This window comes from Triturus cristatus, chromosome 11 (genome assembly GCF_964204655.1).
Source record: "Triturus cristatus chromosome 11, aTriCri1.1, whole genome shotgun sequence".
In the NCBI taxonomy this organism is placed as follows: domain Eukaryota; kingdom Metazoa; phylum Chordata; class Amphibia; order Caudata; family Salamandridae; genus Triturus; species Triturus cristatus.
In genome coordinates this window covers 737,628,710-737,655,114 of record NC_140594.1, presented here as the reverse complement: position 1 = coordinate 737,655,114, position 26,405 = coordinate 737,628,710, and the positions used below count along the sequence as shown (strand labels likewise).

General features: G+C 41.9%; 1 protein-coding gene across 8 annotated transcripts in view; it reads right to left on the bottom strand.

Moving 5' to 3' along the window:
• Positions 1 to 26,405, bottom strand: part of DOCK10 (dedicator of cytokinesis 10) — a 1,791,775-nt gene that overhangs the window by 967,801 nt on the left and 797,569 nt on the right. For all 8 annotated transcript variants that reach the window (XM_085634396.1, XM_085634392.1, XM_085634394.1 and 5 more), the window contains exon 5: positions 19,433 to 19,505. In XM_085634396.1, coding sequence (XP_085490522.1) covers positions 19,433 to 19,505 — 73 coding nt within the window. The remainder of the gene's footprint in view (positions 1 to 19,432; positions 19,506 to 26,405) is intronic.

Genomic DNA, 26,405 nt, shown 5'->3' with positions numbered 1-26,405 from the left:
GAGCGGCCCCTTAGGCAAGGGCCTTTGCTCTCCCCATAAACATTTGGGCCAATTTAGTCTTTCTGCCCCCCCTGGGGGGCAGATGGGGCAGTAGCCCCCAATCTGCCCCCCAGGGAGGGCAGAAAGCCCACTAGATACCCGGGATTTTCGTTTGTATTTAAATCAAGGGTGGGGGCTGCCCAATATGGGCATGCCAATGCCCCAATCCCCCGGCCACAAAATCTCAGACTTTCTGCCCCCCCTGGGGTGCAGACGGGTGTAGTAGCTCCCAATCTGCCCCCGGGGGGGGCAGAAAGCCCACTACATACCAGGGATTTAAAAAGAAGTTATAATTATAAACCCACTAGACGCCAACGATTACGCAGCTTTTTTAATGCTTTTTTTATGCATGGGGTGTGGGCTGCCCAGAATGGGCATACCAATGCCCCCACCCCTAAATCAATAGCCACAGTGTTTGCCCTTGGGGGCATATCGGGGGGTGGGGTGGCCCGATATGCCCCCAAGGGGGGCATAAACACTGTGGCTATTGTTTTAGGGGTGGGGGCATTGGTATGCCCATTCTGGGCAGCCCCCACCCCATGCATAAAAAAAGCCGCGTAATCGTTGGCGTCTAGTGGGTGTTTTGCCCCCCCGGCACCAAAAATGCCTGTTTGCCCAAAACAGGCATGCCAATGCCCTCACCTTAATAAAAATTTGCCCAAAAAAATCCCTGGTGTCTACCGGGTTTTTTGCCCCCCGGGGGGGCAGATTGGGGGCTAATGCCTCCATCTGCCCCACAGGGGGGCAGAAAGGCTGTAATGTTTGTGCAGGAGGGGTGGGGGCATTGGCATGCCCATATTGCGCAGCCCCACCCTAATTCAGATTTGCTCCAAAAAATCCCTAGCGTCTAGTCGGCAGAAAGCCGACTAGGCACGGATTTGTTTTTAGCAATATGCCTACATGTGGATTTTGGACCCTAGTGCAGCCGGCACGTAGGGAAACCTAGCAAACCTATACATTTTTGGAAACTAGACACCCAGGGGAATCCAGGATGGGGTGGCTCTCACCAGGTTCTGTTACCCAAAATCCCTTGCAAACCTAAAAATGACTCCCATAAAAACTACATTTTCCTCACATTTCTGTGGTGAAACGTTCAGGAATCTGTGTGGATCCACAAAATTCCAGGCAAGCCACGTTCCCCAAAGCCTTCCGAGAAAAATGGTACCTCACTTGTGTGGGTAGCGCGTAGTGCCCGCGACAGGCAAGGGCCCAAAACCTATTGAGGCGACATCAAAATGACCTATCACAAAACAACCTGGTTTTGCAAGGGGAGTCACCTGGGTTTTTGGCCCCGGGCTCGGCGGCCATCTTGGGAAACTTCCAAGCCCACACATTTCTGAAAAGTAGGCACCCAGGGGAGTCCAGCGAGGTATGGCTTGTGTGGGTCCCTCAACATTTTCCTACCCAGGATCCCCTGCAAACCTCAAATTTAGCTGCAAAAAAATCACGTTTTTCTCAAATTTCTGTGTGGGAAAGTTCTGGAATCTGGGTGGATCCACAAATTTCCTCCCAGCCAGCATTCCCCCAGGTCTCCTGATAAAAATAGTACCTCACTTGTGTGGGTAGGCAAAGTGGCTGAAACAGGAAATGGCCCAAATTGTATTGTGGAGACTTCAAAATTACCTAAAGCAAAACTACCTGGGTTTTTGGGGGGGAAGCACCGAGTTTTTTGGCCCGGGGCTTGCCGCCATCTAGGGAAACCTACAAAACCCACATGTTTCTGAAAACTAGACACCCTGGGGAGTCCAATGAGGTATGGCTTGCATGAATCCCCCAACGTTTCCTTACCCAGAATCCCCTGCAAACCTCAGATTTAGCTGAAAAAAACATATTTTCCACATATTTTTGGTGGAATCCCCGTGCTGGCACAAATGTCCTACCACCCAGTGTTCCCCTTGTTCTCCCAAGTAAAATGATACTTCACTTGTGTGGGTGTCCAAAGCAGAACTGGCTAAAAACTTATTTTATATAAAATATAGCACTTAGAATTCTCGGTGCTATAATCTAAAGCCCTTTGTTTTGGGCTCTTTCTAGTCACAGGACCTTGGCCCACCCACACAAGTGAGGTATCATTTTACTCAGGAGAACAAGGGGAACACTGGGTGGTAGGACATTTGTGCCGGCACTGTGATCCCACGCAAAAATGTATGAAAAAAGTGATTTTTTCAGCTAAATTTGAGGTTTGCAGGGGATTCTGTGTAGGAAACCTTTAGGGTACCCGCACAAGCCATACCTCGCTGGACTCCCCCGAGTGTCTAGTTTTCAGAAATGTGTGGGTCTGGTAGGTTTCCCTAGATGGTCGCCGAGCCCGGGGCCGAAAACTCATGGGACCCCTCTTGCAAAACCAGGTTGTTTTGTGATAGGTCACTTTGATGTCGCCTCAAAAGGTTTTGGGCCCTTGCCTGTCGCGGGTACTTGACCCACCAATGCGAGTGAAGTATCATTTTTATCGAGAGACCTGGGGGAACGCTGGGTGGTAGGAAATTTGTGTGAGTCCGGTGATGCCACACTTTCCCACACAAAAATGTGTGAAAAAAATGATTTTTTCAGCTAAAATTGAGGTTTGCAGGGAATTTTGGGTAAGGAAATGTTGGGGGATCCATGCAAGCCATACCTCTCTGGAAGCCCCCGAGTGTCTAGTTTTCAGAAATGTGTGGGTCTGGTAGGTTTCCCTAGATGGTCGCCGAGCCCGGGGCCAAAAACTCATGGGACCCCCCTTGCAAAACCAGGTTGTTTTGTGATAGGTCATTTTGATGTCGCCTCACTACGTTTTGGGCCCTTGCCTGTCGCGGGTACTTGGGCCTCTGTAGTAAACTTGTGCTCCTCGTAACATGGTCACCTGTGGTCAATAGACCTTTCTTTGTGTTTCCACCCCCCACAATACCTGTGTGCATTCTACATTCCTCTTGAGTGTTCTGTTCTTGTCAGTTGATGGTCTGGTCAGCTGACGAGGTGATGTGCTCTGCTGTGTCTTAATAAACCTATCTTGCAACTTAACTAGAAGTATCCTGGGATTCATCTACAATCGCCTCACTACGTTTTGGGACCTTGCCTGTCGCGGGTACTTGGGCCTCCCACACAAGTGAGGCACCATTTTTATCGGGAGACCTGGGGGAACACTGGGTGGTAGGAAATTTGCGTGAGCCCGGTGATGCCACACTTTCCCACACAAAAATGTGTGAAAAAAGTGATTCTTTCAGCTAAAATTGAGGTTTGCAGGGAATTCTGGGTAAAGAAACGTTGGGGGATCCACGCAAGCCATACCTCCCTGGAAGCCCCCTGGTGTCTAGTGTTTAGAAATGTATAGGTTTGCTAAGTTTCCCTAGGTGCCGGCAGAGCTAGGGTTCATAAACTACAGCTAGGCACTATGTCAAACAAGCATTTGCAATGCAATAGGTCTCGCATTTACGCGAGTTTAAGCTATTGGCATTGTAAATGACAATGCCTTTTATGTATGCTGTAAAAATGAAAACAAAAATAAAAGGCATTGTCATTTGCAATGCCAATAGCTCAAACTCGCGTAAATGCGAGACCTATTACATTGCAAATGCTTTTTTTAAGTTGTAACACTTTTTTTTTTTACATTTAAAGCACTAATAGCCATATTATACTAAATTAACACGCATACACAATTATTAAAAGACACAGTAAAAGAAACCCTAGATTTAGCACACACAGTAAATCTTTGACCACAACATTAGTAACACAGCACCAGATGCTGCTAACCTCTGCAAAAGGTTTGTAGGCAAACGGACAGAAGAGTGCTAAAACCCACGCCCCCACTTCACTTCTAAAGTGAACACAAGGAATGTTTACGGTGGAACAAAAGGATCTTATGAAACTTGTGCTTATCTCGAGGAAGCGCCTTCCTCAAAGGCTCTGTGAAAACTAGCTGAAACGCGAGAATAAGCCCCTAGTAACAACACAGGTTGTTTATGGGCTGTTACTAGAGCTATTATAAATATTAAACCAGGAGAAATTAGAAGTTGACCCCCAACGACTGTTTAAACCTATGCACAAAAATAAAAAAATATGAGACACACACTGATTTGCAACAGGCACAATAAGCTACAAAGTTACATGCAGATTTAATGACTAAAAAGAAACAATGCGATTAAGGTGGTGCAACCTTTTTAGCCCCTGGCACAGAGTAATGTTGGAGAATAAAATGTGAACTAGGTCAAAGTTTCCCTGAGCAGCAGACAATCACAGCTGCACTGATACTGATTTCACACCTATATGTGAAGTAATGGTGATTTCACACCTATATTTGCAGTGATAGTTACCTCACACGTATATGTGTAGTGATAGTGTTTTTATACCAATATCTGCAGTGATGGTTATTTCACATCTGTATGTGCAGTGATAGTGATGTCACACGTATAGCTGAAGTAATGGTGACCTCACACTTATTTCACAGTGATACTGATCTCACACCTATATCTGCAGCGATGGTGATCTTACACATATATCTACAGTAATAGTGATTTCTCAACTTTAGCGTACAGTTATGTAAGTGAGAGAATGGAAAACTGAAAATATTGTGGCCCAATTTACTAGACCACTGATAATAAGGGCCATAGTAGTAATAGCAAATCCTTTTTAATGGTGAAAATATTGAAATTATTTGAAACTCGACTGGTTAAATGTCCTTTATAAAAGCTAATAAATAGTGTTAAAAAAGCTATCCAGTGTCTCAGGGTCTAATTTAGTGTTCCCTCCATAATACAGTGGATTGTATATAACAGTAGAACTGTGATTATTTGCTGCGCAAACCCATAGTTCACCCTACTCCTGTGTGTTTAGGGCCCAAAAGAGAATATGCATTCTACTGATCAAAATAGCTTTAAATCCTACTGAGAGATAAAACATAAAGCCCCACAGTACAGCGGACATCAGGAAGCATGTGTAAGATAGCTCAGTGAATTGAGCAGATACTGCAGAAAACGGTGTGCAATGTTAACGTTTCAACTTTATCTCCACAATAAGCGGTGTGTCGGACTTAATACTGTGAAGGTTGATTAATTCTCAGAAGACTGATTATTTGACATGCCATTTTCATGGTAGTGTAAAACGCTGGGCCCCAAAAGCAGGCAGATTGCCCAGAGGTTATATGAATTTGTAAACGTGTCGCTTTTATAAAAAATGTTGGAGAGAACACGGAACCTACATACCATGTAGAACAAAATAGGGGCCTGATTACATTTTTTTGTTTTTTTTGTTTTAATAATAAAACGTAAAAGTGCATTTAAAAAAAACAAAGTATTAACATTCATTTGCCAAATAATATTTACGGGTTACCACTGTCCTGGTACCGGAAGCCTTCACTTTAAGTAAATTGCACTTCACCCGTGATTAGGCTTGAAGCATGTTAAGGCCGTTCCCTTCACATGAGATTAGTTGGTGAGTAAGCAAAGTGAACTGCATAGATACCCGATCAATAGTTACGGGATAGTAAAGTTTTGGTACTGAAATCCTTCCATTATTGTTGAAAATTGCCATAGCCGAAATAAGCCATAAAAACGAAAGTAAAGCATAAGCATTTTAAACCCGCATGGTTCGCGTGCGATGTGTTGTTTAGTAACAAAACTAACAGCATTTATAGCCGATAAATATCAGCGGGGTACCAAAGTGAACAAGCACACATCCATGCTTTTAAGGCACGGAGAGACTGATCGATTTGCCTAGAATCGCAGAATGTTGAGCCGATGGCGAGACTCGAACCTATTTCCTTAGTTCCTAACTCGGCTGAGTGTTACGTAATTTACACATGGCACGCTGCGTGTTCCAAAAGTTATTATCCTACGTATTCTTTTTGTTCTGTCTCTTTTAGGTTGACAATGAGCAAAAAAAAAAAGCAAAGGAATTACCTGATAAAGTTTTCTTTCCTTGGCCTTACAGCGCCGCTTCCATTCAGAAACAGAAAGTAAGAAAGCTCATTAAACTAAAAATAAACAAGCGCTAGTAATGTTGCCAGTTGTGGGTGTGCTGGCAGAGGAGGCTGGGTCTGCGCAGCAAAGCGGCCGGGCGGCCGCGAAATTGAAAGTGATCGTGATCAAAGGGGCCGTGCGGCCGCGAAAGTGAAAGTAAGCGCGGCGCGCGCGCCCGCGCACATGCACTGTAGCTTTAGGCCACGGCAGCACTTTGTAAAGCCCAGATATAAAATGTCTCTTCGAGCCTTTGGCTCGCGAGACCTAAAAAGGGTCATTTTTCACTGCGAAATTGAGGTGTGACCATGTTGCGTTTTGCGCCGTTTCCTGTCGCGGGCACTAAGCCGACCCACACAAGTGAGGTACCATTTTTCTCAGAAGACTTTGGGGAACGCGGGGTGGGTGGAAATTTGTAGATCCACGCAGATTCCAGAACTTTCCACCACAGAAATGTGGGGAAAATGTGTTTTTTTGACAGTTTTTTAGATTTGCAAGGGATTCTGTGTAACAGAACCTGGTGGGCGGCAGTCAAGTCACCCCATCCTGGATTACCCTGGTTGTCTAGTTTTCAAAAATGTATAGGTTTGCTACGTTTCCCTAGGTGTTGGCAGAGCTAGGGTTCAAAAACTACAGCTAGGCACTTTGCCAAAAAAGGGTCAATTTTCACTGCGAAATTGAGGTGTGACCACGTTGCGTTTTGCGCCGTTTCCTGTCCCGGGCACTAGGCCGACCCACACAAGTGAGGTACCATTTTTCTGGGAAGACTTTGTGTAACGCGGGGTGGGTGGAAATTTGTGGATCCACGCAGATTCCAGAACTTTCCACCACAGAAATGTGGGGAAAATGTTGTTTTTTTTACAATTATTTAGGTTTGCAAGGGATTCTGGGTAACAGAACCTGGTGGAAGGCAGTCAAGTCACCCCATCCTGGATTCCCCTGGGAGTCTAGTTTTCAAAAATGTATAGGTTTGGTAGGTTTCCCTAGGTGCCGGCAGAGCTAGGGCTCACAAACTACAGCTAGGCACTTTGCCTTAAAAGGGTCATTTTTCACTGCGAAATTGAGGTGTGACCACGTTGCGTTTTACGCTGTTTCCTGTCAAAGACACTAGGCCGACCCACACAAGTGAGGTACCATTTAACTCGGAAGACTTTGGGGAACAAGGGATGTGTAGAAATTTGTGGATCAATGCAGATTCCAGAACTTTCCACCACAGGACTGTGGGGAAATTGTGTTTTTTTGGACAATTTTTTAGGTTTGCAAGGGATTCTGGGTAACAGAACCTGGTGGGAGGCAGTCAAGTCACCCCCATCCTGGATTTCCCTGGGTGTCTAGATTTCAAAAATGTATAGGTTTGCTAGGTTTTCCTAGGTGCCGGCAGAGCTAGGATTAAAAAACTACAGCTAGGCACTTTGTCAAAAAAGGGTCATTTTTCACTGCGAAATTGAGCTGTGACACTGTTGCGTTGTGCGCCATTTTCTGTCATGGGCACTAGGCCGACCCACACAAGTGAGGTACCATTTTTCTCTGAAGACTTTGGGAAAAGCGGGGTGGGTGGAAATTTGTGGATCCACACAGATTCCAGAACTTTCCACCACAGAAATGTGGGGAAAATTAGTTTTTTTGACAATTTTTTAGGTTTGCAAGGGATTCTGGATAACAGAACCTGGTGGAAGGCAGTCAAGTCACCCCATCCTGGTTTCTCCTGGGTGTCTAGTTTTCAAAAATGTATAGGTTTACTAGGTTTCCCTAGGTGCCGGCAGAGCTAGGGTTAAAAAACTACAGCTAGGCACTTTGCTTAAAAAAGGGTCATTTTTCACAGCGAAATTGAGGTGTGACCACGTTGCATTTTGCGCCGTTTCCTGTAGCGGGCACTAGGCCGACCCACACAAGTGACGTACCATTTTTCTTGGAAGACTTTGGGGAACACGGGGTGGGTGGAAATTTGTGGACACACGCAGATTCCAGAACTTTCCACCACAGAAATGTGGGAAAAATGTGTTTTTTTGACAATTCTTTAGGTTTGCAAGGGATTCTGGGTAACAGAACCTGGTGGGAGGCAGTCAAGTCACCCCATCCTGGATTCCCCTGGGTGTCTAGTTTTCAAAAATGTATAGGTTTGGTAGGTTTCCCTAGGTGCCAGCAGAGCTAGGGTTCAAAAACTACAGCTAGGCACTTCGCAAAAAAAGGGTAAATTTTCATTGTGAAAATGTGGTGTGTTCACTTTGTGTTTTGAGCCATTTCCTGTTGTGGGCACTATGCCTAACCACACAAGTGAGGTACCATTTCTATCGGGAGACTTAGGGTAATTCAGATTTGTAAAGCAACTGTTATTACCTATTGATTTTTGATGCATTTTTGCCTTCCAAATGAAAGACATTGTGTAAAAAAGAAGTCATTTTGAAAAATGACCGATAATTCTCATGCTAGTATGAGTATTCCCAATTTTGAAAATGTGCAAATATGTACTGTTTCTAAACTCTATAATTTGTTCCTATTTCAGAAACACATAGGTGTCTTTCGTACCGATTTTTTCATGTATACATTTTCCCACAATAATTGCTAGGGTTCATAAACTACAGCTAGGCACTATGCCAAAAAAGGGTCATTTTTCACTACGAAATTGAGGTGTGACCACGTTGCGTTTTGCTCCATTTCCTGTCGTGGGCACTAGGCCGACCCACACAAGTGATGTACCATTTTTTTTACCAGGTTTGCAAGGGATTCTGGGTAACAGAACCTGGTGGGAGGCAGTCAAGTCACCCCATCCTGGATTTCCCTGGGTGTCTAGATTTCAAAAATGTATAGGTTTGCTAGGTTTTCCTAGGTGCCGGCAGAGCCAGGATTAAAAAACTACAGCTAGGCACTTTGTCAAAAAAGGGTCATTTTTCACTGCAAAATTGAGGGGTGACACTGTTGCGTTTTGCGCCATTTTCTGTCATGGGCACTAGGCCGACCCACACAAGTGAGGTACCATTTTTCTCTGAAGACTTTGGGAAAAGCGGGGTGGGTGGAAATTTGTGGATCCACACAGATTCCAGAACTTTCCACCACATAAATGTGGGGAAAATTTGTTTTTTTTCTTCATTTTTTTAGGTTTGCAAGGGATTCTGGGTAACAGAACCTGGTGGAAGGCAGTCAAGTCACCCCTTCCTGGATTCCCCTGGGTGTCTAGGTTTCAAAAATGTAGAGCTAGGGTTAAAAAACTACAGCTAGGCACTTTGCTTAAAAAAGGGTCATTTTTCAAAGCGAAATTGAGGTGTGACCACGTTGCATTTTGCGCCGTTTCCTGTAGCGGGCACTAGGCCGACCCACACAAGTGACGTACCATTTTTCTTGGAAGACTTTGGGGAACACGGGGTGGGTGGAAATTTGTGGACACACGCAGATTCCAGAACTTTCCACCACAGAAATGTGGGAAAAATGTGTTTTTTTGACAATTCTTTAGGTTTGCAAGGGATTCTGGGAAACAGAACCTGGTGGGAGGCAGTCAAGTCACCCCATCCTGGATTCCCCTGGGTGTCTAGTTTTCAAAAATGTATAGGTTTGGTAGGTTTCCCTAGGTGCCAGCAGAGCTAGGGTTCAAAAACTACAGCTAGGCACTTTGCCAAAAAAGGGTCATTTTTCACTGCGAAATTGAGGTGTGACCATGTTGCGTTTTGCGCCATTTCCTGTCGTGGGCACTAGGCCGACCCACACAAGTGATGTACCATTTTTCTCGGAAGACTTTGTGGAACGCGGGGTGGGTGAAAATGTGTGGATCCACGCAGATTCCAGAACTTTCCACCACAGAAATGTGGGGAATATTTGTTTTTTTGGATATTTTTTAGGTTTGCAAGGGATTCTGGGTAATAGAACCTGGTGGGAGGCAGTCAAGTCACCCCATCCTGGATTCCCCTGGGTGTCTAGTTTTAAAAAATGTATAGGTTTGCTAGGTTTCCCTAGGTTCCGGCAGAGCTAGTGTTAAAAAACTACAGCTAGACACTTCGCAAAAAAAGGGTAAATTTTCATTGTGAAAATGTGGTGTGTTCACTTTGGGTTTTGAGCCATTTCCTGTTGGGGGCACTATGCCTACCCACACAAGTGAGGTACCATTTCTATCGGGAGACTTAGGGTAATTCAGATTTGTAAAGCAACTGTTATTACCTATTGATTTTTGATGCATTTCTGCCTTCCAAATGAAAGACATTGTGTAAAAAAGAATTCTCATGCTAGTATGAGTATTCCCAATTTTGAAAATGTGCAAATATGTACTGTTTCTAAACTCTATAATTTGTTCCTATTTCAGAAACACATAGGTGTCTTTCATACCGATTTTTTCATGTATACATTTTCCCACAATAATTGCTATATACCCGGAACATAATAAAAAACCATTGCAAATTGCTGCTCAGTTTTTGACTCTTGGTTCGTCGCGTTCTTGGTGAATGTGGTTTTCCACAAATAGAGGACACGGAGATTAAGGTAAGAATACGCCGAGTTTATTATAGTAAACCCCATCCAACGACGAAGTCGCTGCATCTGTCACTTCACGGAATTCTCCCGGCGAGTACGTCGTGAGAATTCCGAGCGTGACATCATTACACATCATCACACTTCTCCCTTATTATACAAAGAAATGTAAACAAAATGGGAGCAACAACAAAAGAAGTTAACAGTAAAAAGACTAATAAAAGACAAATGCATTTTGAAAATAGCAGACCAGCTCAAACTACAAAATCTTTGAGATAAGCCGGTCTCTTGATCCCTCTAGCACTACGTCTATGCGTAGGCGACACTCTTCCAGAAGAACTATATGAACACTGGCTAGCAGAATAACCTGCAACTGTGAGAGGTCTAGACCTGGAACAGAAAAGAGGATTAGATATTTTACGTGTAACAGATACTCTGTTTTTGTTCCAAATACGACCATCATGAGTCTTGACAGCGTTTTTAAAACATTTGATAACCTGTAACTCTTTTGTGAACTTGGACTAATCTGCACATCCCTTGGGAGTGCTGATCTTCACAAAATCACCAACACTAACTTTCACCTCACTCACACACTTACGAGAGTCAAAATCCTCCTTTCTTTTCCATTGAGAAATTATCTCTTTCTCTCTCCACAGACCAGGGGCATTATCTACACAACCCTTGCTTCAATTCATCCACCCAGGACACACAAGGGTGGAAGGCGATCTACCTTTGAATAATTCAAAAGGTAATTTCCCAGTAGAACTATGAGGAGAAAATCTATACCCCTGAAGTCTTTTTGACAACTCTTTTTTTCAGTCTAAACCATTCACTCTAGCTAAATGAATGCCCTCCTTTAAAGTTTTGACCACCCTCTCAATAGCACCATTTGTCTGAGGATGATACAGAGAAGATTTTTTATGGACAATTCCACACTTTTTCAAGAACAATTCTGTTTCATGAGAACAAAACTGCACACCATTATCAGTGAGCAGATATCTTGGAAACCTTTCCCTCAAAAATATATTCTCCAAAAACTTAATAATTGCTGATGACAAAATATCCTGTACAAAAGAGACCTCAACCCATCTGGAATACTAATCCAAAAGCACAATAACATAAGGTGTGGCATGCTCACCCCTAATGGGTCCAAGAATATCCATAGCAACCTCTTCCCAAGGATAATTAGGTAAATATCTACAAACCATAGGAGGTTGACTGATTTTGAGACCTTTATCAGAGACCGAACATTCCACACAATCTCTAATTAAACACTCTACATCATGATCAAGTGTAGGCCACCAAAAATCCCTTCTGAGCCTTGCTTTGGTTTTAACAATACCCATATGTCCTTCTTGGACCAAACATAAGATTTTCTTTCTCAGATTTTCAGGTGGAATTAATCTCGTGCCCCTCTGCAAGAAATCTCTGTCAACCGCTAATTCATTCCAGATCTTTTCCCAACATCCACAACATTCTTTAAATTGAGAACTACAAGTTGAACCAGAAACAACAATGTCCCTAATCTTAACTAGAGTGATATCCTTAGTCAGATCTTCCAACCACTCTTCCTCGCTAATGGATCCCTCTGTTACTTCACATACACACACACCGTCTTCTAGATCCATATCTTCATGACAATCATAGTGGACACAATCTAGATCAGCAAGTCTGGAAAGACAATCTGCTGAGAAATTTCCAGCTCCAGGAACATATTGAACAGTGAAAGAGAAATCTTGCAGTCCTACATCCCTTCTCCTTATGCGTGATGAAATGGAATCAAGACCCTTTTTTGCAAAGACCTCCACTAAAGGTTTATGGTCCGACTGAACAGAAAACTGGATGCCCCAAAGAAATTGTTTGAACCTCATGATAGACCAGAAAACAGCCGACGACTCTCGCTCAATTACAGAATTATTGCGTTCAGAATCCCTAAGAGCTCTAGAGATACAAGCGATTAAGTTCTCCTTTCCATTCTTAGTCTGAATTAGTAGGGCACCTAATCCTTTGCCACTCGCATCACACACAACTTTTGTATCATAAGACGCTTGAAAAGATTGTAGGGAAGGAGCATTGTTTAAGTCTTTTTTCACATTTACAAATTCTTGACTACATTCATTACTCCCCACAAATTCTGTATCCTTCTTTAACAGTTTCCTCATTTGATACGTTTTGCTTGCAAAGTCCTTTATGAAACGACTATAGTATTCTACCATTCCCAAAAAAGATGAGAGTTCCTCTTTTGTTGTAAGTTCTTTCAACGATTTGATGGTATCAATCAGTTCTTCCTTCGGCTGAATACCAGAAGCAGTAATTTCATATCCCAAATAATTCACTTCGTTGACTCCAAATCTACACTTTTCAGCTTTAAGCGTAAGCCCAGAGTCCTGAAGTCTTTGTAAGACTTGACGAACACGTTGATTATGCTCTACGTCATTTTGGGAAAAATGATAATGTCATCTTGGTAACATTTCACCCCAGGTTGAACTTTGAGAATCATGGACATTGCTCTCTGAAAAACTGCAGCCGCAGAAATTAAACCAAAAGGCATTCTTTTAAAACGAAAATTGCCAAAAGGAGTCGTAAAGGCCGTCAAGTCTTGTGAACTCTCATGAAGTTCCACCTGATGATATGCTGACATCAGATCTAATGTACAGAAAACCTTAGCAACCGAGAAAGTGGTGATCATCTCTTCTATGTTGGGAAGCGGAAATTTGTCAACTACCACCTCTTTGTTTAGCGCCCTCAAGTCCACACAAAGACTAATGTCACCATTCCCTTTGCGCACGACAACAATGGGAGCCAACCAATTTGTAGCTTCAACTTCTTCTATCACTCCCCCATCTACCAACTTCTTAAGCTCATTCTCAACTGCTGTTTGAAGGTGAATGGGAATCCTTCTTACTTTGGCTACCACAGGAACGGCATGATCTCTGAGCCTGATTTTGTGTTTGTAACCAACAAGTTTCCTAAGTTTATTCTGAAAAGAACCTCTAAATTCTTTGACAAAAATATTATTAGAGTGTTCAACATGATCAACCTGTACCTGTGGGTTTTTGTTCAGATGTAAACTGACACCCAACTCCTTTTGATGAGCCCAACCCAAAAGATCGTCTCCTTTGCAGGATAAATAGACTTTGCCAGAAGTGATCCTTCCACAAACGCCAATATTAGCAGTGAAATAACCCAACATGTCAATGTTGCTCCCTCCATACCCCCCAGGTTGAATATCCATTTCAAAGAGAGATTTATTATCTGGAAACAAAATTCCAAGTGTATCCTTCGAGATAATAGTAATACAAGAACAAGAATACAAATTTCATCATGATCTCCTTCCCATCAATACTAACCATCTCAGAGGGGAAAGCTTTCCCATCCTGATTAACTTGTAATAATATCTCATGACAAGACTCTTTGTCTCTGTTTTTATAAATCCTCTTATTTCTGTTCCTGCAACATCTGCTAAAATGTCCCTTCAAACCACAAAAATTACAAGATTGTGACAAAGCCGGACAGGATTTATCATTAGCTCTATGTCCATTATAACCACATCTGAAACAAGTGACATTCTGACTATATTCTTTACTCTTTACCCCTTTTTCTTCAATTGTTTGTTTAGCATTCAACTCACTCTGAGTTTTGACACCACTAGACCTTACCACTTGAACCTCAGCAGTGTCTTCCTTTCCTGTAGAATTAGAGATAACAGCCTCTTTCTCTACTTTAAGTTCACTTACACACTTCAACATGTGCTCAACTTGTTTTGCAATAATGAAGGAAGGATCATCTTTCATCCAAAGTTCCTCTCTTATTTTATCACTGTTGCAGCGAAGTAAAAACTGATCTCTAATTCTTTCTTCCAACATCCCACCAAATTTGCATTTGGACGCTAACTTCCTCAGTGAAGTTATGTAATCTTCAACTGACTCTTCTTTTCCCTGACATCTTAATCCAAAATGATACCTTTCTAAAATTGTACTTACACGTGGCAAGTAATGTTGGTCTAACTTTGTTATTGCAATTTCATATTCATTTTTAATCACGTGCTAAAACATGGGGAAGATCAGGTAAGTTCTCTAAAACATCCTGTCCTTCTGCCCCTAGACAGTGTAACAATAATGCATGTTTTCTCTCTGCGCTAAGATTAGTGCCATAAACAAGCGCATAGTTGCTAAAAACTTTTTTCCATTTTGAAAATTGATAACCACTAAGAACTATATTATATAATCATCTCTTTGCAATGAACACATTACAATTGCCAACAAAGCATACCCACAAATCTTTTAACACTCTTATGAATGAAAGTGCGAGAAAAAATTGGTCAGCTTCACCAGATTGTGTTGAACTACACAAAAATAAATTATTTTGTTCAACCATATACCCACTAATGTAATACTAATGATTTCCTATGACTCAACTAATGCCTCCTAAAATCCTTTAAATCCGTTAGTATTCCTTGTGCCAGTTCAGAGTCTGTTGCCTATAGTACTTTATCCAATCAATTCACTCGTGTAGCACTCTAGTTGTTTTTTTTAACAAAACCATGCAACTTCCTTCAGCTGCGAGGGAGCATGCGCCGGACACGTTATGTCGGAGGGGGAAGAGTCGTTCCTCCCGATGTGCACACAAACCCAGGTTAGAGGGAGAAGAGTCGTTCCTCAAAACCCGTCAGTAAAATTAACAAACGTACCTGAATGCGGTGGTATACCCACTGCGAAACACCAACAACCTCCGTGCATCAAGCGACTGACTTCCGTCGATCTTGAATGTGATCGAGCACTCCCGTTGATGTCGTTGGGCTTCCTGAGCTTTCATAAAAGCCACATATACCAAGCAATCAGGCACTTCAGGGGCACTTCAACGGATGTCTATAGCTCCACACAGCTCGCCTCGGCTGGAGACTCCGCTATCTGGAGCAACAAGTGGAAATCGAAACAACGCCTTGTTGGGGTACTATTGGAACACCGGAGAGAAGTATCTCATCCTCGTCGGCCAAATGTGGTGTTCCACAAATAGAGGACACGGAGATTAAGGTAAGAATACGCCGAGTTTATTATAGTAAACCCCATCCAACGACGAAGTCGCTGCAACTGTCACTTCACGGAATTCTCCCGGCGAGTACATCGTGAGAATTCCGAGCGTGACATCATTACACATCATCACAGTGAACCTACAAGTCCTATATATCCCCACACCAGGAAGGTCCAGCGGATATAATGGTGTATTGCTTTCAAAGAGCTGTCATAATTAGAAGAAGTTACAGATGAAAACGTTGACACAAAAGGCAGTTTTTTTCAACTAATTTTCAATTTTTCCTTTATTTAAATTTTAGTTTCTATAAAGAAACCTTGATGGATCTACACAAATGACCCCTTGCTGAATTCAGAATTTTGTCTACATTTCTAAAATGTATAACTTTCCAGGATCCATTATCACTTTCACACCCATTTCTACCATTAACTGGAAGGAGGTTGAAAGCACAAAAAATAGCAAAAATAGGCTATGTCCCAGAAAAATGCTAAAACTGTGTAAAAAATGTTGGTTTTCTGACAAAAGTCTGTCATTCCCTAAAAGCTGGGAAAATGGTGATTTCAGCCCCACAAACCCTTTTTTGACAACGCTGGCAGGGAAAACCCCAGACACTTTCATTTGCAGCCCGTTTTTGCCATTCCCCCCCCCCCAAAAAAAATGTTGCTATATTTTGGCTAATTTCTGGGACCCCTCCAGGGGAATCCACCAACCCTGGGTACCTTTAGAATACCCATGATGTTGGAAGAAAAGGATGCAAATTTGGCATGGATACCTTATGTGGTCAAAAAGTTACAGGGGCCTAAGCGCGCACTACCCCAAATAGCCAAAAAAAGGCTTAGCACGGGGGGGGGGGAGTTCTAGCAGCGAAGGTGTTAAGGGCTTCTGCTGTGTGAAATGTATATGTGGGATCAATTCTTAATTGGTAAAAGAATAAGTGCCAGAGCCCACAGTTTTGCTTTAAACCCCGCAGCTGACGCTCTTGAACATCGGGGGTGCCAAATAATATGGCTGTGTAGGAATCCTACTAGTCAGGTAATTTTATCTCACCAACGCCCACTTTCCCACTCCCTTACAGCAACGTCGTCTTTATCATTGACTCCGCCTATACGTGCTCCCGCGGAAATGCCTGGTCGTAGCACGCCTCAATCCGCATGCCACCAAGGGGTAACCCTGGTGGGTGAGGGGTCTCTAGGAAAAAACATTTTTTCCTAAATAAACTATCCAAGTGGAGATTCATTATAGTTCATACTTTTTTTCCGTGGGCTGGTTTTCGATTTGTTAGAAATTCATGTCTCTAAGGAGGATAAACCTAGCCTTCACCTCTAATTCCCCCCTTTATTTGTTGAAAGTATATTGGCAGCGCACAGCTGTGGAAGGTCCCCCCTTGAAACAAAACACTAACATGGCTGAAGTTCTCAGAAGATGAGGTTGAAAGAATTTTAGCATCCATTTTTCCTTTCAATGGGACAGCTGTCTCAGAAACAAATACAGCAGGCCCTATTTGGGATGATCTAAAAGAAATTAAACGAGCACAAATAAAGACAATGATCCACAGCATAATGATGAGCGAATATCTGCAAGTGAATGCAGCTTCTTGAGGTCTCATTGTGCGAAACAAACCATTCATATTTCAAAATTGACAAAACTTTAAAAAAAGACTGGTCCCTGATATCATGGCATTGCACCAAGGATTGGTTGATTCTAATCATCAAGACAGTGGCACGTCTTTTGCAGGAAATGAAAGAGGAGATTCACACAATTGAAGTACGTTTGAAGTCTTACCAGACAGTGGAAGAGCTGAAGAAGAGACTGGAAGAACTTAACAAGACTATGTGAGAATTTGAGGACACCCTTAAGGATACCAAGTTCCAAAAATTCAAAAAAGATGTCAAGAATTTTTCAAATGAAAACGTATACCCCTACATCAGGGAAGATTATAACAGCACAGGAAGGAACCCAGGGTATAACACTGACTCAGATGGTTCTTATTCTGGATCGGACAGCTCAAGCTCCAACACCAACAGGAGAGGTTTTTACGGAAACAGGAGGAACAATAACAGAAGATCCAGACATTCAGGTGGAGAAGGGAGAGGATGGCCTACATTCCAGGGTCCACCACCTTTCCCAGGACCCTTCTACTATGGTCCACCGCCATTCCAGCAACACCAGTATGACTATTGGAACTCAGCTCAGATACCCCCATCGGGGCCACAAATGCCTTTTTTAGGGAGAGGCCGTGGATCACAGAGGGGCCGAATGAAGAAAGGCCACCAGGGACCCATTGGAACAGACCAGAATGACGACGAGGAGCATGGACTCAACCAACTACCAAGGAACGAGCGACCACCCAGTTTAGTGGTGAACCTGACTGAAAAAATCCTATCCCCCACCCATGACAGTGTCCTGGAAAAAGGCTTGGGTTTTGTACCAACAGCAACCCTTGACAAATTAAAACTAAGTTACGAAATCAGTGAATTCATCTGGAGAATAGAACTTAAGGTTTTCTTTGCCAACAAGCCTACTCAGGATACTAACCAAGGCGACACGAGCCTATGACCAAGATCTACTTTTGTACCGCCAAGCTCAGCACTTTCGGTAGAAGTCTTGGCCTTTGAAAAGGCAGTTCGAAAGATGTGGGTGAAATTGATCCTAGAACTGGTCGTAGCACTCCTCAATCCGCAGAGGATTGGAATGTATCCCAATTATTAAACATGCCACCAAGGGGTAACCCTGGTGGGTGAAGGGTCTCTAGGAAAAATGCTTTTTTCGTAAATAAACTATCCAAGTGGAGATTCCTTATAGTTCATACTTGTTCACTGGGCTGGTTTTCGATTTGTTTGAAATACGTGTCTATAAGCAGGATAAACCTAGCCTTCGCCTCTAACTCCCCCCTTTATTTGCTGAAAGTGCGTAGGCTTGGCCCCATCTCAAGCCTCTTTTATCCCCCACAAGACACTCTGTGTCCCTTTATTTCACTCTTTCAAGTTCTTTCTCATCCCTGGTTTCGTTCTCTGTTGCTGTATTTCTGTGTTACTCTATGTCTTTCTCCCACATTTGTGTTTTTCTCTCTCTTGCTCTGGATCAAAGTCTAATGAGAAATAAATAAGTGTAAGTCTAAAAAGTGGGTCCATGAGGGATTATTGGAGTGCCAAACAGTGAAAGTGGTTCTCTCCCACCCATTCTCAATGGAAACAGGCATCTGCCAGGGATGTCCCAATCCCTCTTCTACTTGGTCTAGTAATAGAGCCCCTGAAAAAGTGTATACAAGGAGATGCTCAGCAGCTGGGATCTCAGTGTGAAAATAAACAGATTTGCAGAAACACTGAAACTCTCAATTCAGATGGAACTGGTCCCATCAGAAAACAAAGGTCACTAGCAATGAAGTCCTAACTAAGTTAATCTTGCTAAGTGACCTACCATTAAATTGCCATTAAATTACCAGTTAGTGACAGAGTACTGTATCGGATTATTCATTAAAAAAAAAAGGTGACTCAGGAAAAGTTGAGAAATATGGTAGGAGAACAATTAAGTTTGTAGTGTATCGCATTGAACACAAATCTGTAGGCTCTTTTTCTACTGCGTTTTTTCAACTCTGATATTGCATCTTTGTTAAGGCACGATGACATTATGCAAATCTCTGTATGGAGGTGCTTGTTGCAGCCAAATACAGAGTATTGAATCACCACTGAGCTGTAAATATACTAGCCATCTTTGCAGGTATTCAGTGTACCTGGAATGATTTGTTTGACTTGTGAAGATAATCTCTACAGGATCAATGCCTTGTAAATGTCATATACTTTTTGCACTGCTCTTCCTTCTGTGTATTGTGTTCATGTTTCATTTATGTGCTTTGCTATTAGTTTGAAACTGCTGCCCAATTTACAGTAGAAATTAAATATGGACTTCAACAAACTAGGTTTTACAAATTAGTAATCAAAAACAAAATAGAAAACAGTTTGAACAGTTTTATGCAGTGTACTTACTTCATCTTTATCAGCATCTTCATGATCTATTTCAAAAGACTGTGAAGGTAGCTTTTCAGGTCTAAAATCGGCGCTGCAATAACAACGTAAAAGAATGTGAATTTCTGGAATACAAAAAATACAGTTTAAAATTAAAGGCATTTTAGATTTCGTAGAGGTGATATTGTGTTTATAAACGTGGATACAATGACCTGGGTAGTGTAATAGTGAGACCAAGAGAGGTGAGTGAGTGAGTGAGAGATAGATGGAAACAGTAAGTTTGTATGGCTATTGAAGTGGGAGGGAGAGAGAAAAAAGAGAATAAGCTAGAGAGGGAGGCAGAGGAAAAGAACAGACAAAGATAGAAAGAGACCAATCAAATGACAGAGAAAATTAATGAGAAATGGATGGATGGAGGGACAAGTTAGTGCTACTTTCTGACTGGAAGGTGCACAAAGTTAATGGATTGATGTGATATAGATCTATAGATAGATAGATAGATAGATAGATAGATAGATAGATAGATAGATAGATAGATAGATAGATAGATAGATAGATAGATAGATAGATAGATAGATAGATAGATAGATGGATAGATGGATAGATGGATAGATGGATGGATGGATGGATGGATGGATGGATGGATAGATAGAGCTTTATTGTGCGAGTTGTGGGAATCATTACACAAAATACATACTTATTTAACAGAAATAAAACTCTGTTGATATGTTTCCCAACACCAAAAAAGTTAAAAAATAACAGTCACAAATCCAATATAAAAGTACAATTACAACCTAAACATCCCTCATGAAATGACACAAGTTACAAAATATTATTTGTTCATTAAACCATTTAAAGGGCTCCCAGAATTAGTTTCCACCATAAATGGGAACTAGAATGCTTCATTAATGTATCTGTTATTGTTTTGCTTTAAAATTGGCTTTATGAATAGTTGTCGAGGTAACATTAAATCAAGGCAGATTAATAAACAATGTAGTAAATTATTCATGACATTATAAATGTCATACTTGCCCGCTTCATCGCAACTCTGAATTCCAACACTAGCGTTGTGATGATATTGGACCTGTCCTACCCTCATCAGAAGAAGCAAACGTCTTCTAATGGGAGAAAATATCTTAAATATATATTCAGCAATTCCTGCATGAAGTTTAAACTTATGCAAATGAGGCAATGAACACTTTTTAGTAATGAAGTCTAAATCAATTCTATAAGAGATCAAAAGATCTATTTTTAATATAGCTTCATAGCCCACCGTAGCGGGCTAAACCAGCCATTAAAGGACCACTCTAGAGCCTTCGGCTTGGGCTTTTAACAAGGGAGCTGGTCTTTAATGGCTGGTATAGCCCAACTATGGGGGGCTATGAAGCTATGACAACATTCCGCCCCATCAGGGCAGAATATCCAAATTATAAAAAAAAAAACTTCACAAAGCCTGAAATGGTTGAAATCCCCTTGGACTTCATGAGGCCTCTCATGACAGCTGTTGCTGTGAATATCCTACAGTTAACATCCACCGCTCAGCTGTTAGCTTTTGAACATTCACAGCAAGGGCTGTGAAAAGGGGCTACATTCAGCCCATGGATCACCCCTGCCTGGCTGAACTGCTTTTTAAAGTTCAGCCAATCCAGGGAGACTCGGGAGCTGAGCAGCATTCCCCCTACCTACTTCCGATGCTCAAGTAACTCTGTGCTAGGGAGTAGAGGGAGGAAGGCTCCAGTGGACCCTAAAGCAAAGCCTCTGCATTTTACTTTTTCCGGCCCACTCCATGTAATTTGAAAAGGCAGAGGCTGTTTATTTGGAGGTTTGAAATGTTGAGAGCAGTGGGCTTTTACCAGTTCACATAGGCAGCTGCAGGTCCATTTTCTTCAATGGAGCTCTCAACATTCCAGTGTTCTAACATGGGTTTTTTGAATGAATACCCTCCTTCACCTACCTTCCAGTCTTCTGACAAAAAATCTGTCATGGATTGCTACCTGTGCTCACCCAAAGTCCCACCCATATTTGGTCCTGGGGAAAATTGGCCACATCGTCAACTCTTTGCTTAGGGCATTGCCACTTAGTATATCATCAGTGCTGGCATAACAGAAGCCGCTGTCACATGTATGCGGCCCAGTTGTTACGCCCATCCATTCTGTCCCTATGTAGGCAGCCTAAATGTCATAACCATATGCCCCATCTGAATGAAGTACAGGTTACAGTGGGATAGGAGAATCTCCTATATAAATCAAGGATTCCAGGATTCATGGATCTACCTCAGGATCTAAAGATCCACATATTTAAGGATCTACTACAGGATTTGAGGACCTCGCAGTCTATATTAAAGACATACCCTGGCATGGCGAGGTGCTTAGCTTTCCTCCCTTTTGATGAGAGGAAACCTCTGCTTGGACTCTGCTCTTCACTTGTGTTCCTGTGCTGGGCTCAGTTCTTCTCCTATGTTCCTGTCTCTCCAGTCGAGATTATTTTCATGCCACGTGTTAAGAACATATTTCCAAAAGTAACCTGTTTCCCTTTTACAGTGTCATTTAAAAGATTTGCCTTTCATCCTTGGAAATATTTAACCACTTTCAGTGGTGTTTTCTGAGGACTCAGGTTAGTGAGAGCTATAGAGAGGGTGATATTATTTGCTTGGATTGTGCGCTGTTGCAGGAAGTCCCCTGCACCTATATACTTGGATTCTGTCACGCCCTCGAAGTCATGCAGTAACACATTTCTCTTGGGCTTCGGCAGAGCTGTATGCAGATCCTATGGTAATCTTTGTTTCTGAACGGTGTCCCAAGATTTGGAGCTTTAACAATTGCTGTAGGACATCAGAACAACATCAATCTAATGACAATTCTTTTGACTTAAGCAAGATAAGGTTCTGTGACATTGATATGTTGAAAATGTACAGTAAGACTTCAGTCTCTAGGGTAAATCTTGTGTGTCTCATTTCATGTACAATGTTACCTTTCAAGTGAAATCTATGTAAATGTGTGCATTTTAAGATGATGTAGGAGCAAAAAGTAACAGTAGCCTTGTGTTGTGTTTAGAATAGCAAAGTAGTCTCTTGAGAGATTGCAGAAAATCCAGGAGAAACTCTATCTGAAAAGACAAGCCCTCTGACTATGAACCGATTTAGTCTTTTGTGTACCTTGTCTAATATCCCTATCCCCCTTTTCCTCATTTTGCTGTCAGCACCGAGTGCAGTCTTAAACATGCTTAGGACCGTCCATGTGAAATTAAACTTGTGAGTTTCACAGCGTTCATGTAGCAATTTTCGGAGGTTAGCATTAACTTAGGTCTGACAGAATTCAATGTATATTTCACAAACAAATCTTTGAGTTTCATTCTAGTTATCTTTGCCCATGGACTTTTCAAGCACATTGCATTATTATACTGCAATAGAATCCTCTAATTCTCTGGTTAATCCAGCTAGGAACTCATTTTGAAACCTCAGCTTCTATATTAGCAGGACAGCCTCATGTCCAAATGAAAGCTTCTACGTCCACTGTCTGAGGCATTGATAGGCCGTTTCTTAATCACTTGCATTTTATACTTTTATATTTTATCCACTTTTATAATGCAAAGCCTGACGTCCTGGAGTTCCATACCCTAATGAAGGTAGAATCTTTTCACAAACACTACAATCAAAGGTCTAAAAGTCAAGGCTACTTATGAATTGTTAAAATGCACCAAACAGGCCACTGCTGCAAGAGCCTTGGCAGAGAGACGTTTCCTAAATGGGGAGTCAAGGACAGTCTTAAACACGACACTAGATAATTACATAACTTTACCACGGTCAATTTAATATGTTTTAACCATCAATTTTAATCCATTTTCACTTACTATGCTCTTTATTTATCTATATATATCTAAGATAAGTAGATAGATAGATAGATAGATAGATAGATAGATAGATAGATAGATAGATAGATAGATAGATAGATAGATAGATAGATAGATAGATAGATAGATAGATAGATAGATAGATAGATAGATAGATTTCCATTACCATCCAACTTCGAATCAGGCTCATACATTTGCTAGCAGCAAAAGTGTATGCTAACACCTACACTATAAACAAGACTTGTGTATGAAAGTGGATGCAGTTAAATAAGTTCAACCTGGTCTTAAGAACTGATGGGAAATATGAACAGAGCTTGGTTGTCTAAGAACCTTAAGACCTGGCTCCTTCTGATTTTTCTAAACACTCATATTTTTCAGCCATCTTTTATTTTTAGCATCTTGAAGACCAATCTGGGGCATAAGTTGTGCTTCATAAATCATGGTTCAATTTAATTTCCATTCTAATTTCAATACATTTTCTGGCTGTAAACATTTTGTGCTAAGTATATCGCTGAAAAAAATAGAACAATTATTTTTAATTTTCTTTATTTGTGTTCTTATAGTAATTTGTTGCATATTAAATGCAGTTACAAATTAGTGGTACCACAGTCACAATTTATACAGTGTTTTAAATACATACAGTGTTAAAAACTAGGTGCCAAGTTGGGGGGGGGGGGGGTTCTTGACGCCTTCTTCGAGACTCTGCAAGTAAGTGGAATGCACTTTCTGGACAAATCACAGGTAGTTCATTCCTATGTGGAATTATGAAGATAATTGGTTCTCACTTTAATCAGCAACCATTTAGGTGTCCTTTTGCAAAGTTTTTATCCATACAGAAAAGGCTAGGAAGATAGTCTCACATGTGAGTGAGGAGTGTGTTACAAAATACACATACAAGTGCAAGTCTGAACAGTTTGAACTGTTTTTTTAGTGATTCTATAGTACAATGAACAGTTCAAAAGAAATCACAGACAAAGAAATACTGTATTTATACGTGTGACTGCCCTTTGAAAGGCCTGTTTAAGAGTGGCACATGGAAAAGAATCTTAAATTATTCTCTCATAGGATTACTCCGATTTTAGTAGCAGTTTTACAACATTTTGGAATTGTCAAATGATTCCAGCGGTTATCAAATACATCAGTACCAGTCACTGATTTTCTTGAATGCTTCTGTGTGAAAATTTTGAAATGCGGAATTTTAACAATGCGTGTAAATTGCAAAGCGCAAATTGAAAGTAGGCGCATGTTTGCACATTTTAACTTTGTTTCTCCTTTAGAAAACATGTTTTGTCATGGCAAAAATATTTTGGAAGGAGTGCCCCATTCAATATAAAGATCTAGGTCCTAAACACATACATACTCCTGCTCTTTACAGGACTGGATTTTCTTGCATTTTCATGTTGAGAAACTACCTACAAATTGGTGGAGTACTTTTTAGTGTTCACCAATTTTTAGGTTTGGCTTTTGAGACAGCTGTATCTGTTTTCCCAGACTTTTGTTTTGCTAGATAAAAATAGATAATATACATACTCTTAGGGTTTTTTGATGAGAAGGTTTCATCCAATTGGCCTGTTAAGTTGCCATTTACATTTTGTTTATACCCACCACAGCATACTGCATGGAGCAATGAGTCAACCCACATTTACCCATTGGATCTTTTCACTTTGAGTGACTGTACAAAGCATGCGCCTATCGTACACATTCACCAAAATGTAGTTCCTTTCTCTTCAGAGACAAAGTGTCTTTAACGTATGCCTTTTTATTTATTTTATATGTTAATCTTACATACCAGTAAGATAATAAGTTATTTCCCATCTCCTTTCTAAAGTTATAAAGGGCCTGATTACGAGTTTGGCGGTCGATGGGACTGCAAAATTCACAGTGGAGGTGTGGTGGCGGTTGGGGACCGCCGCACCAGCGGTCCATCCACCATATTCCAAGTACAGTGGTCGGACCTCCAGAGAACCACGGTGGTCTGAGGCCACAATATGCTTGGTGGTGCCGCTGCAGCACCACCAAGCATATTATGAGTTTCCTCACTGCATTCCTTTTCATGGCAGTGAGCCCGCCATGAAAAGGGTGGTGGTGAGGAAACGGTACCTCTGTGCACGGGAGTGTATGCAGGGGGATACATGGTGTGCCCCCATGTCTTTCTGCACCCCCAAGTTCCTGCAAGGAATGGACTTTACAGTCCATGCCATGCTGGAAAGAGCTGTGGCTGTCCAACGGTGCTGCCTTTCTAAGGCTCTCCTATGAGCCTGTGAAAGGCAGTGCCGTGGGCCAGCTGCGGCATGACCGCATGCCCAGATTATGACTTGTAATCTAGCGGGTGGCAGTGGAGTTTGGTGGTGTGGGAGCGGGGTGGTGTGGGAGTGGGGCAGTGGCATGCTGCCCCATTCCCACACCGCCAAACTCATAATTAGTGGCTAAGTGTTTAAGAAACTTGTAGTGGCTTGTGCTTTGAGTACCTAATACTGAAGTGTTTGTGTCTTGTCTCATTCACAAATAATTATAAAATATGCAAGATATTGGGTGGTTGGTTGAGCCCTGGTCAAGTAGTAATCATAATGCTCATCAGGGCGAGGCACAAGCCAACCCTAAATTAACCTGTGCTCAAACCTCTAGTAACTTGGCACAGAGCAATCAGGCTTAACTTTGAGGCAATGTGTAAAGTATTTGCACAACATTTCAAACAGTAATAAAGTGAAAACACCACACCAAATTAGAAAAACAGAGGGATTTTTAATAAATAGAACAAGACAAAAATGACAAGAACTCTATCAGTGGAACTGGAGATATGTAATTTTAAATATGTTGGTGAAAATATTGCCAAAAGGCACAAAGCACCAACTGTGGATATCTGGTCATGCCAGACCAGAACAAAGTCAGATGTTCAGTCCAAATACGATGGAGTGCGGGCTGAATACAGAGACCCAGTTGTTTCCATTGAGTGTTGCGAGGATCCACGTCATGCAGACGAAGGTATGAGTCGGTTCTGAGGTGCGGTGAGGCTGCAATGTGAGGTCCTGCTTCTACGCCGAGGATCCTGTCGATGAGGGCTTGTGATGCAAAGTCTGGAATCGAGGATGCGCTCCGCAGTCAAGGCGATGCGTCGGTTCGGAGGAGCTGTGAGGCTGCAATTCAG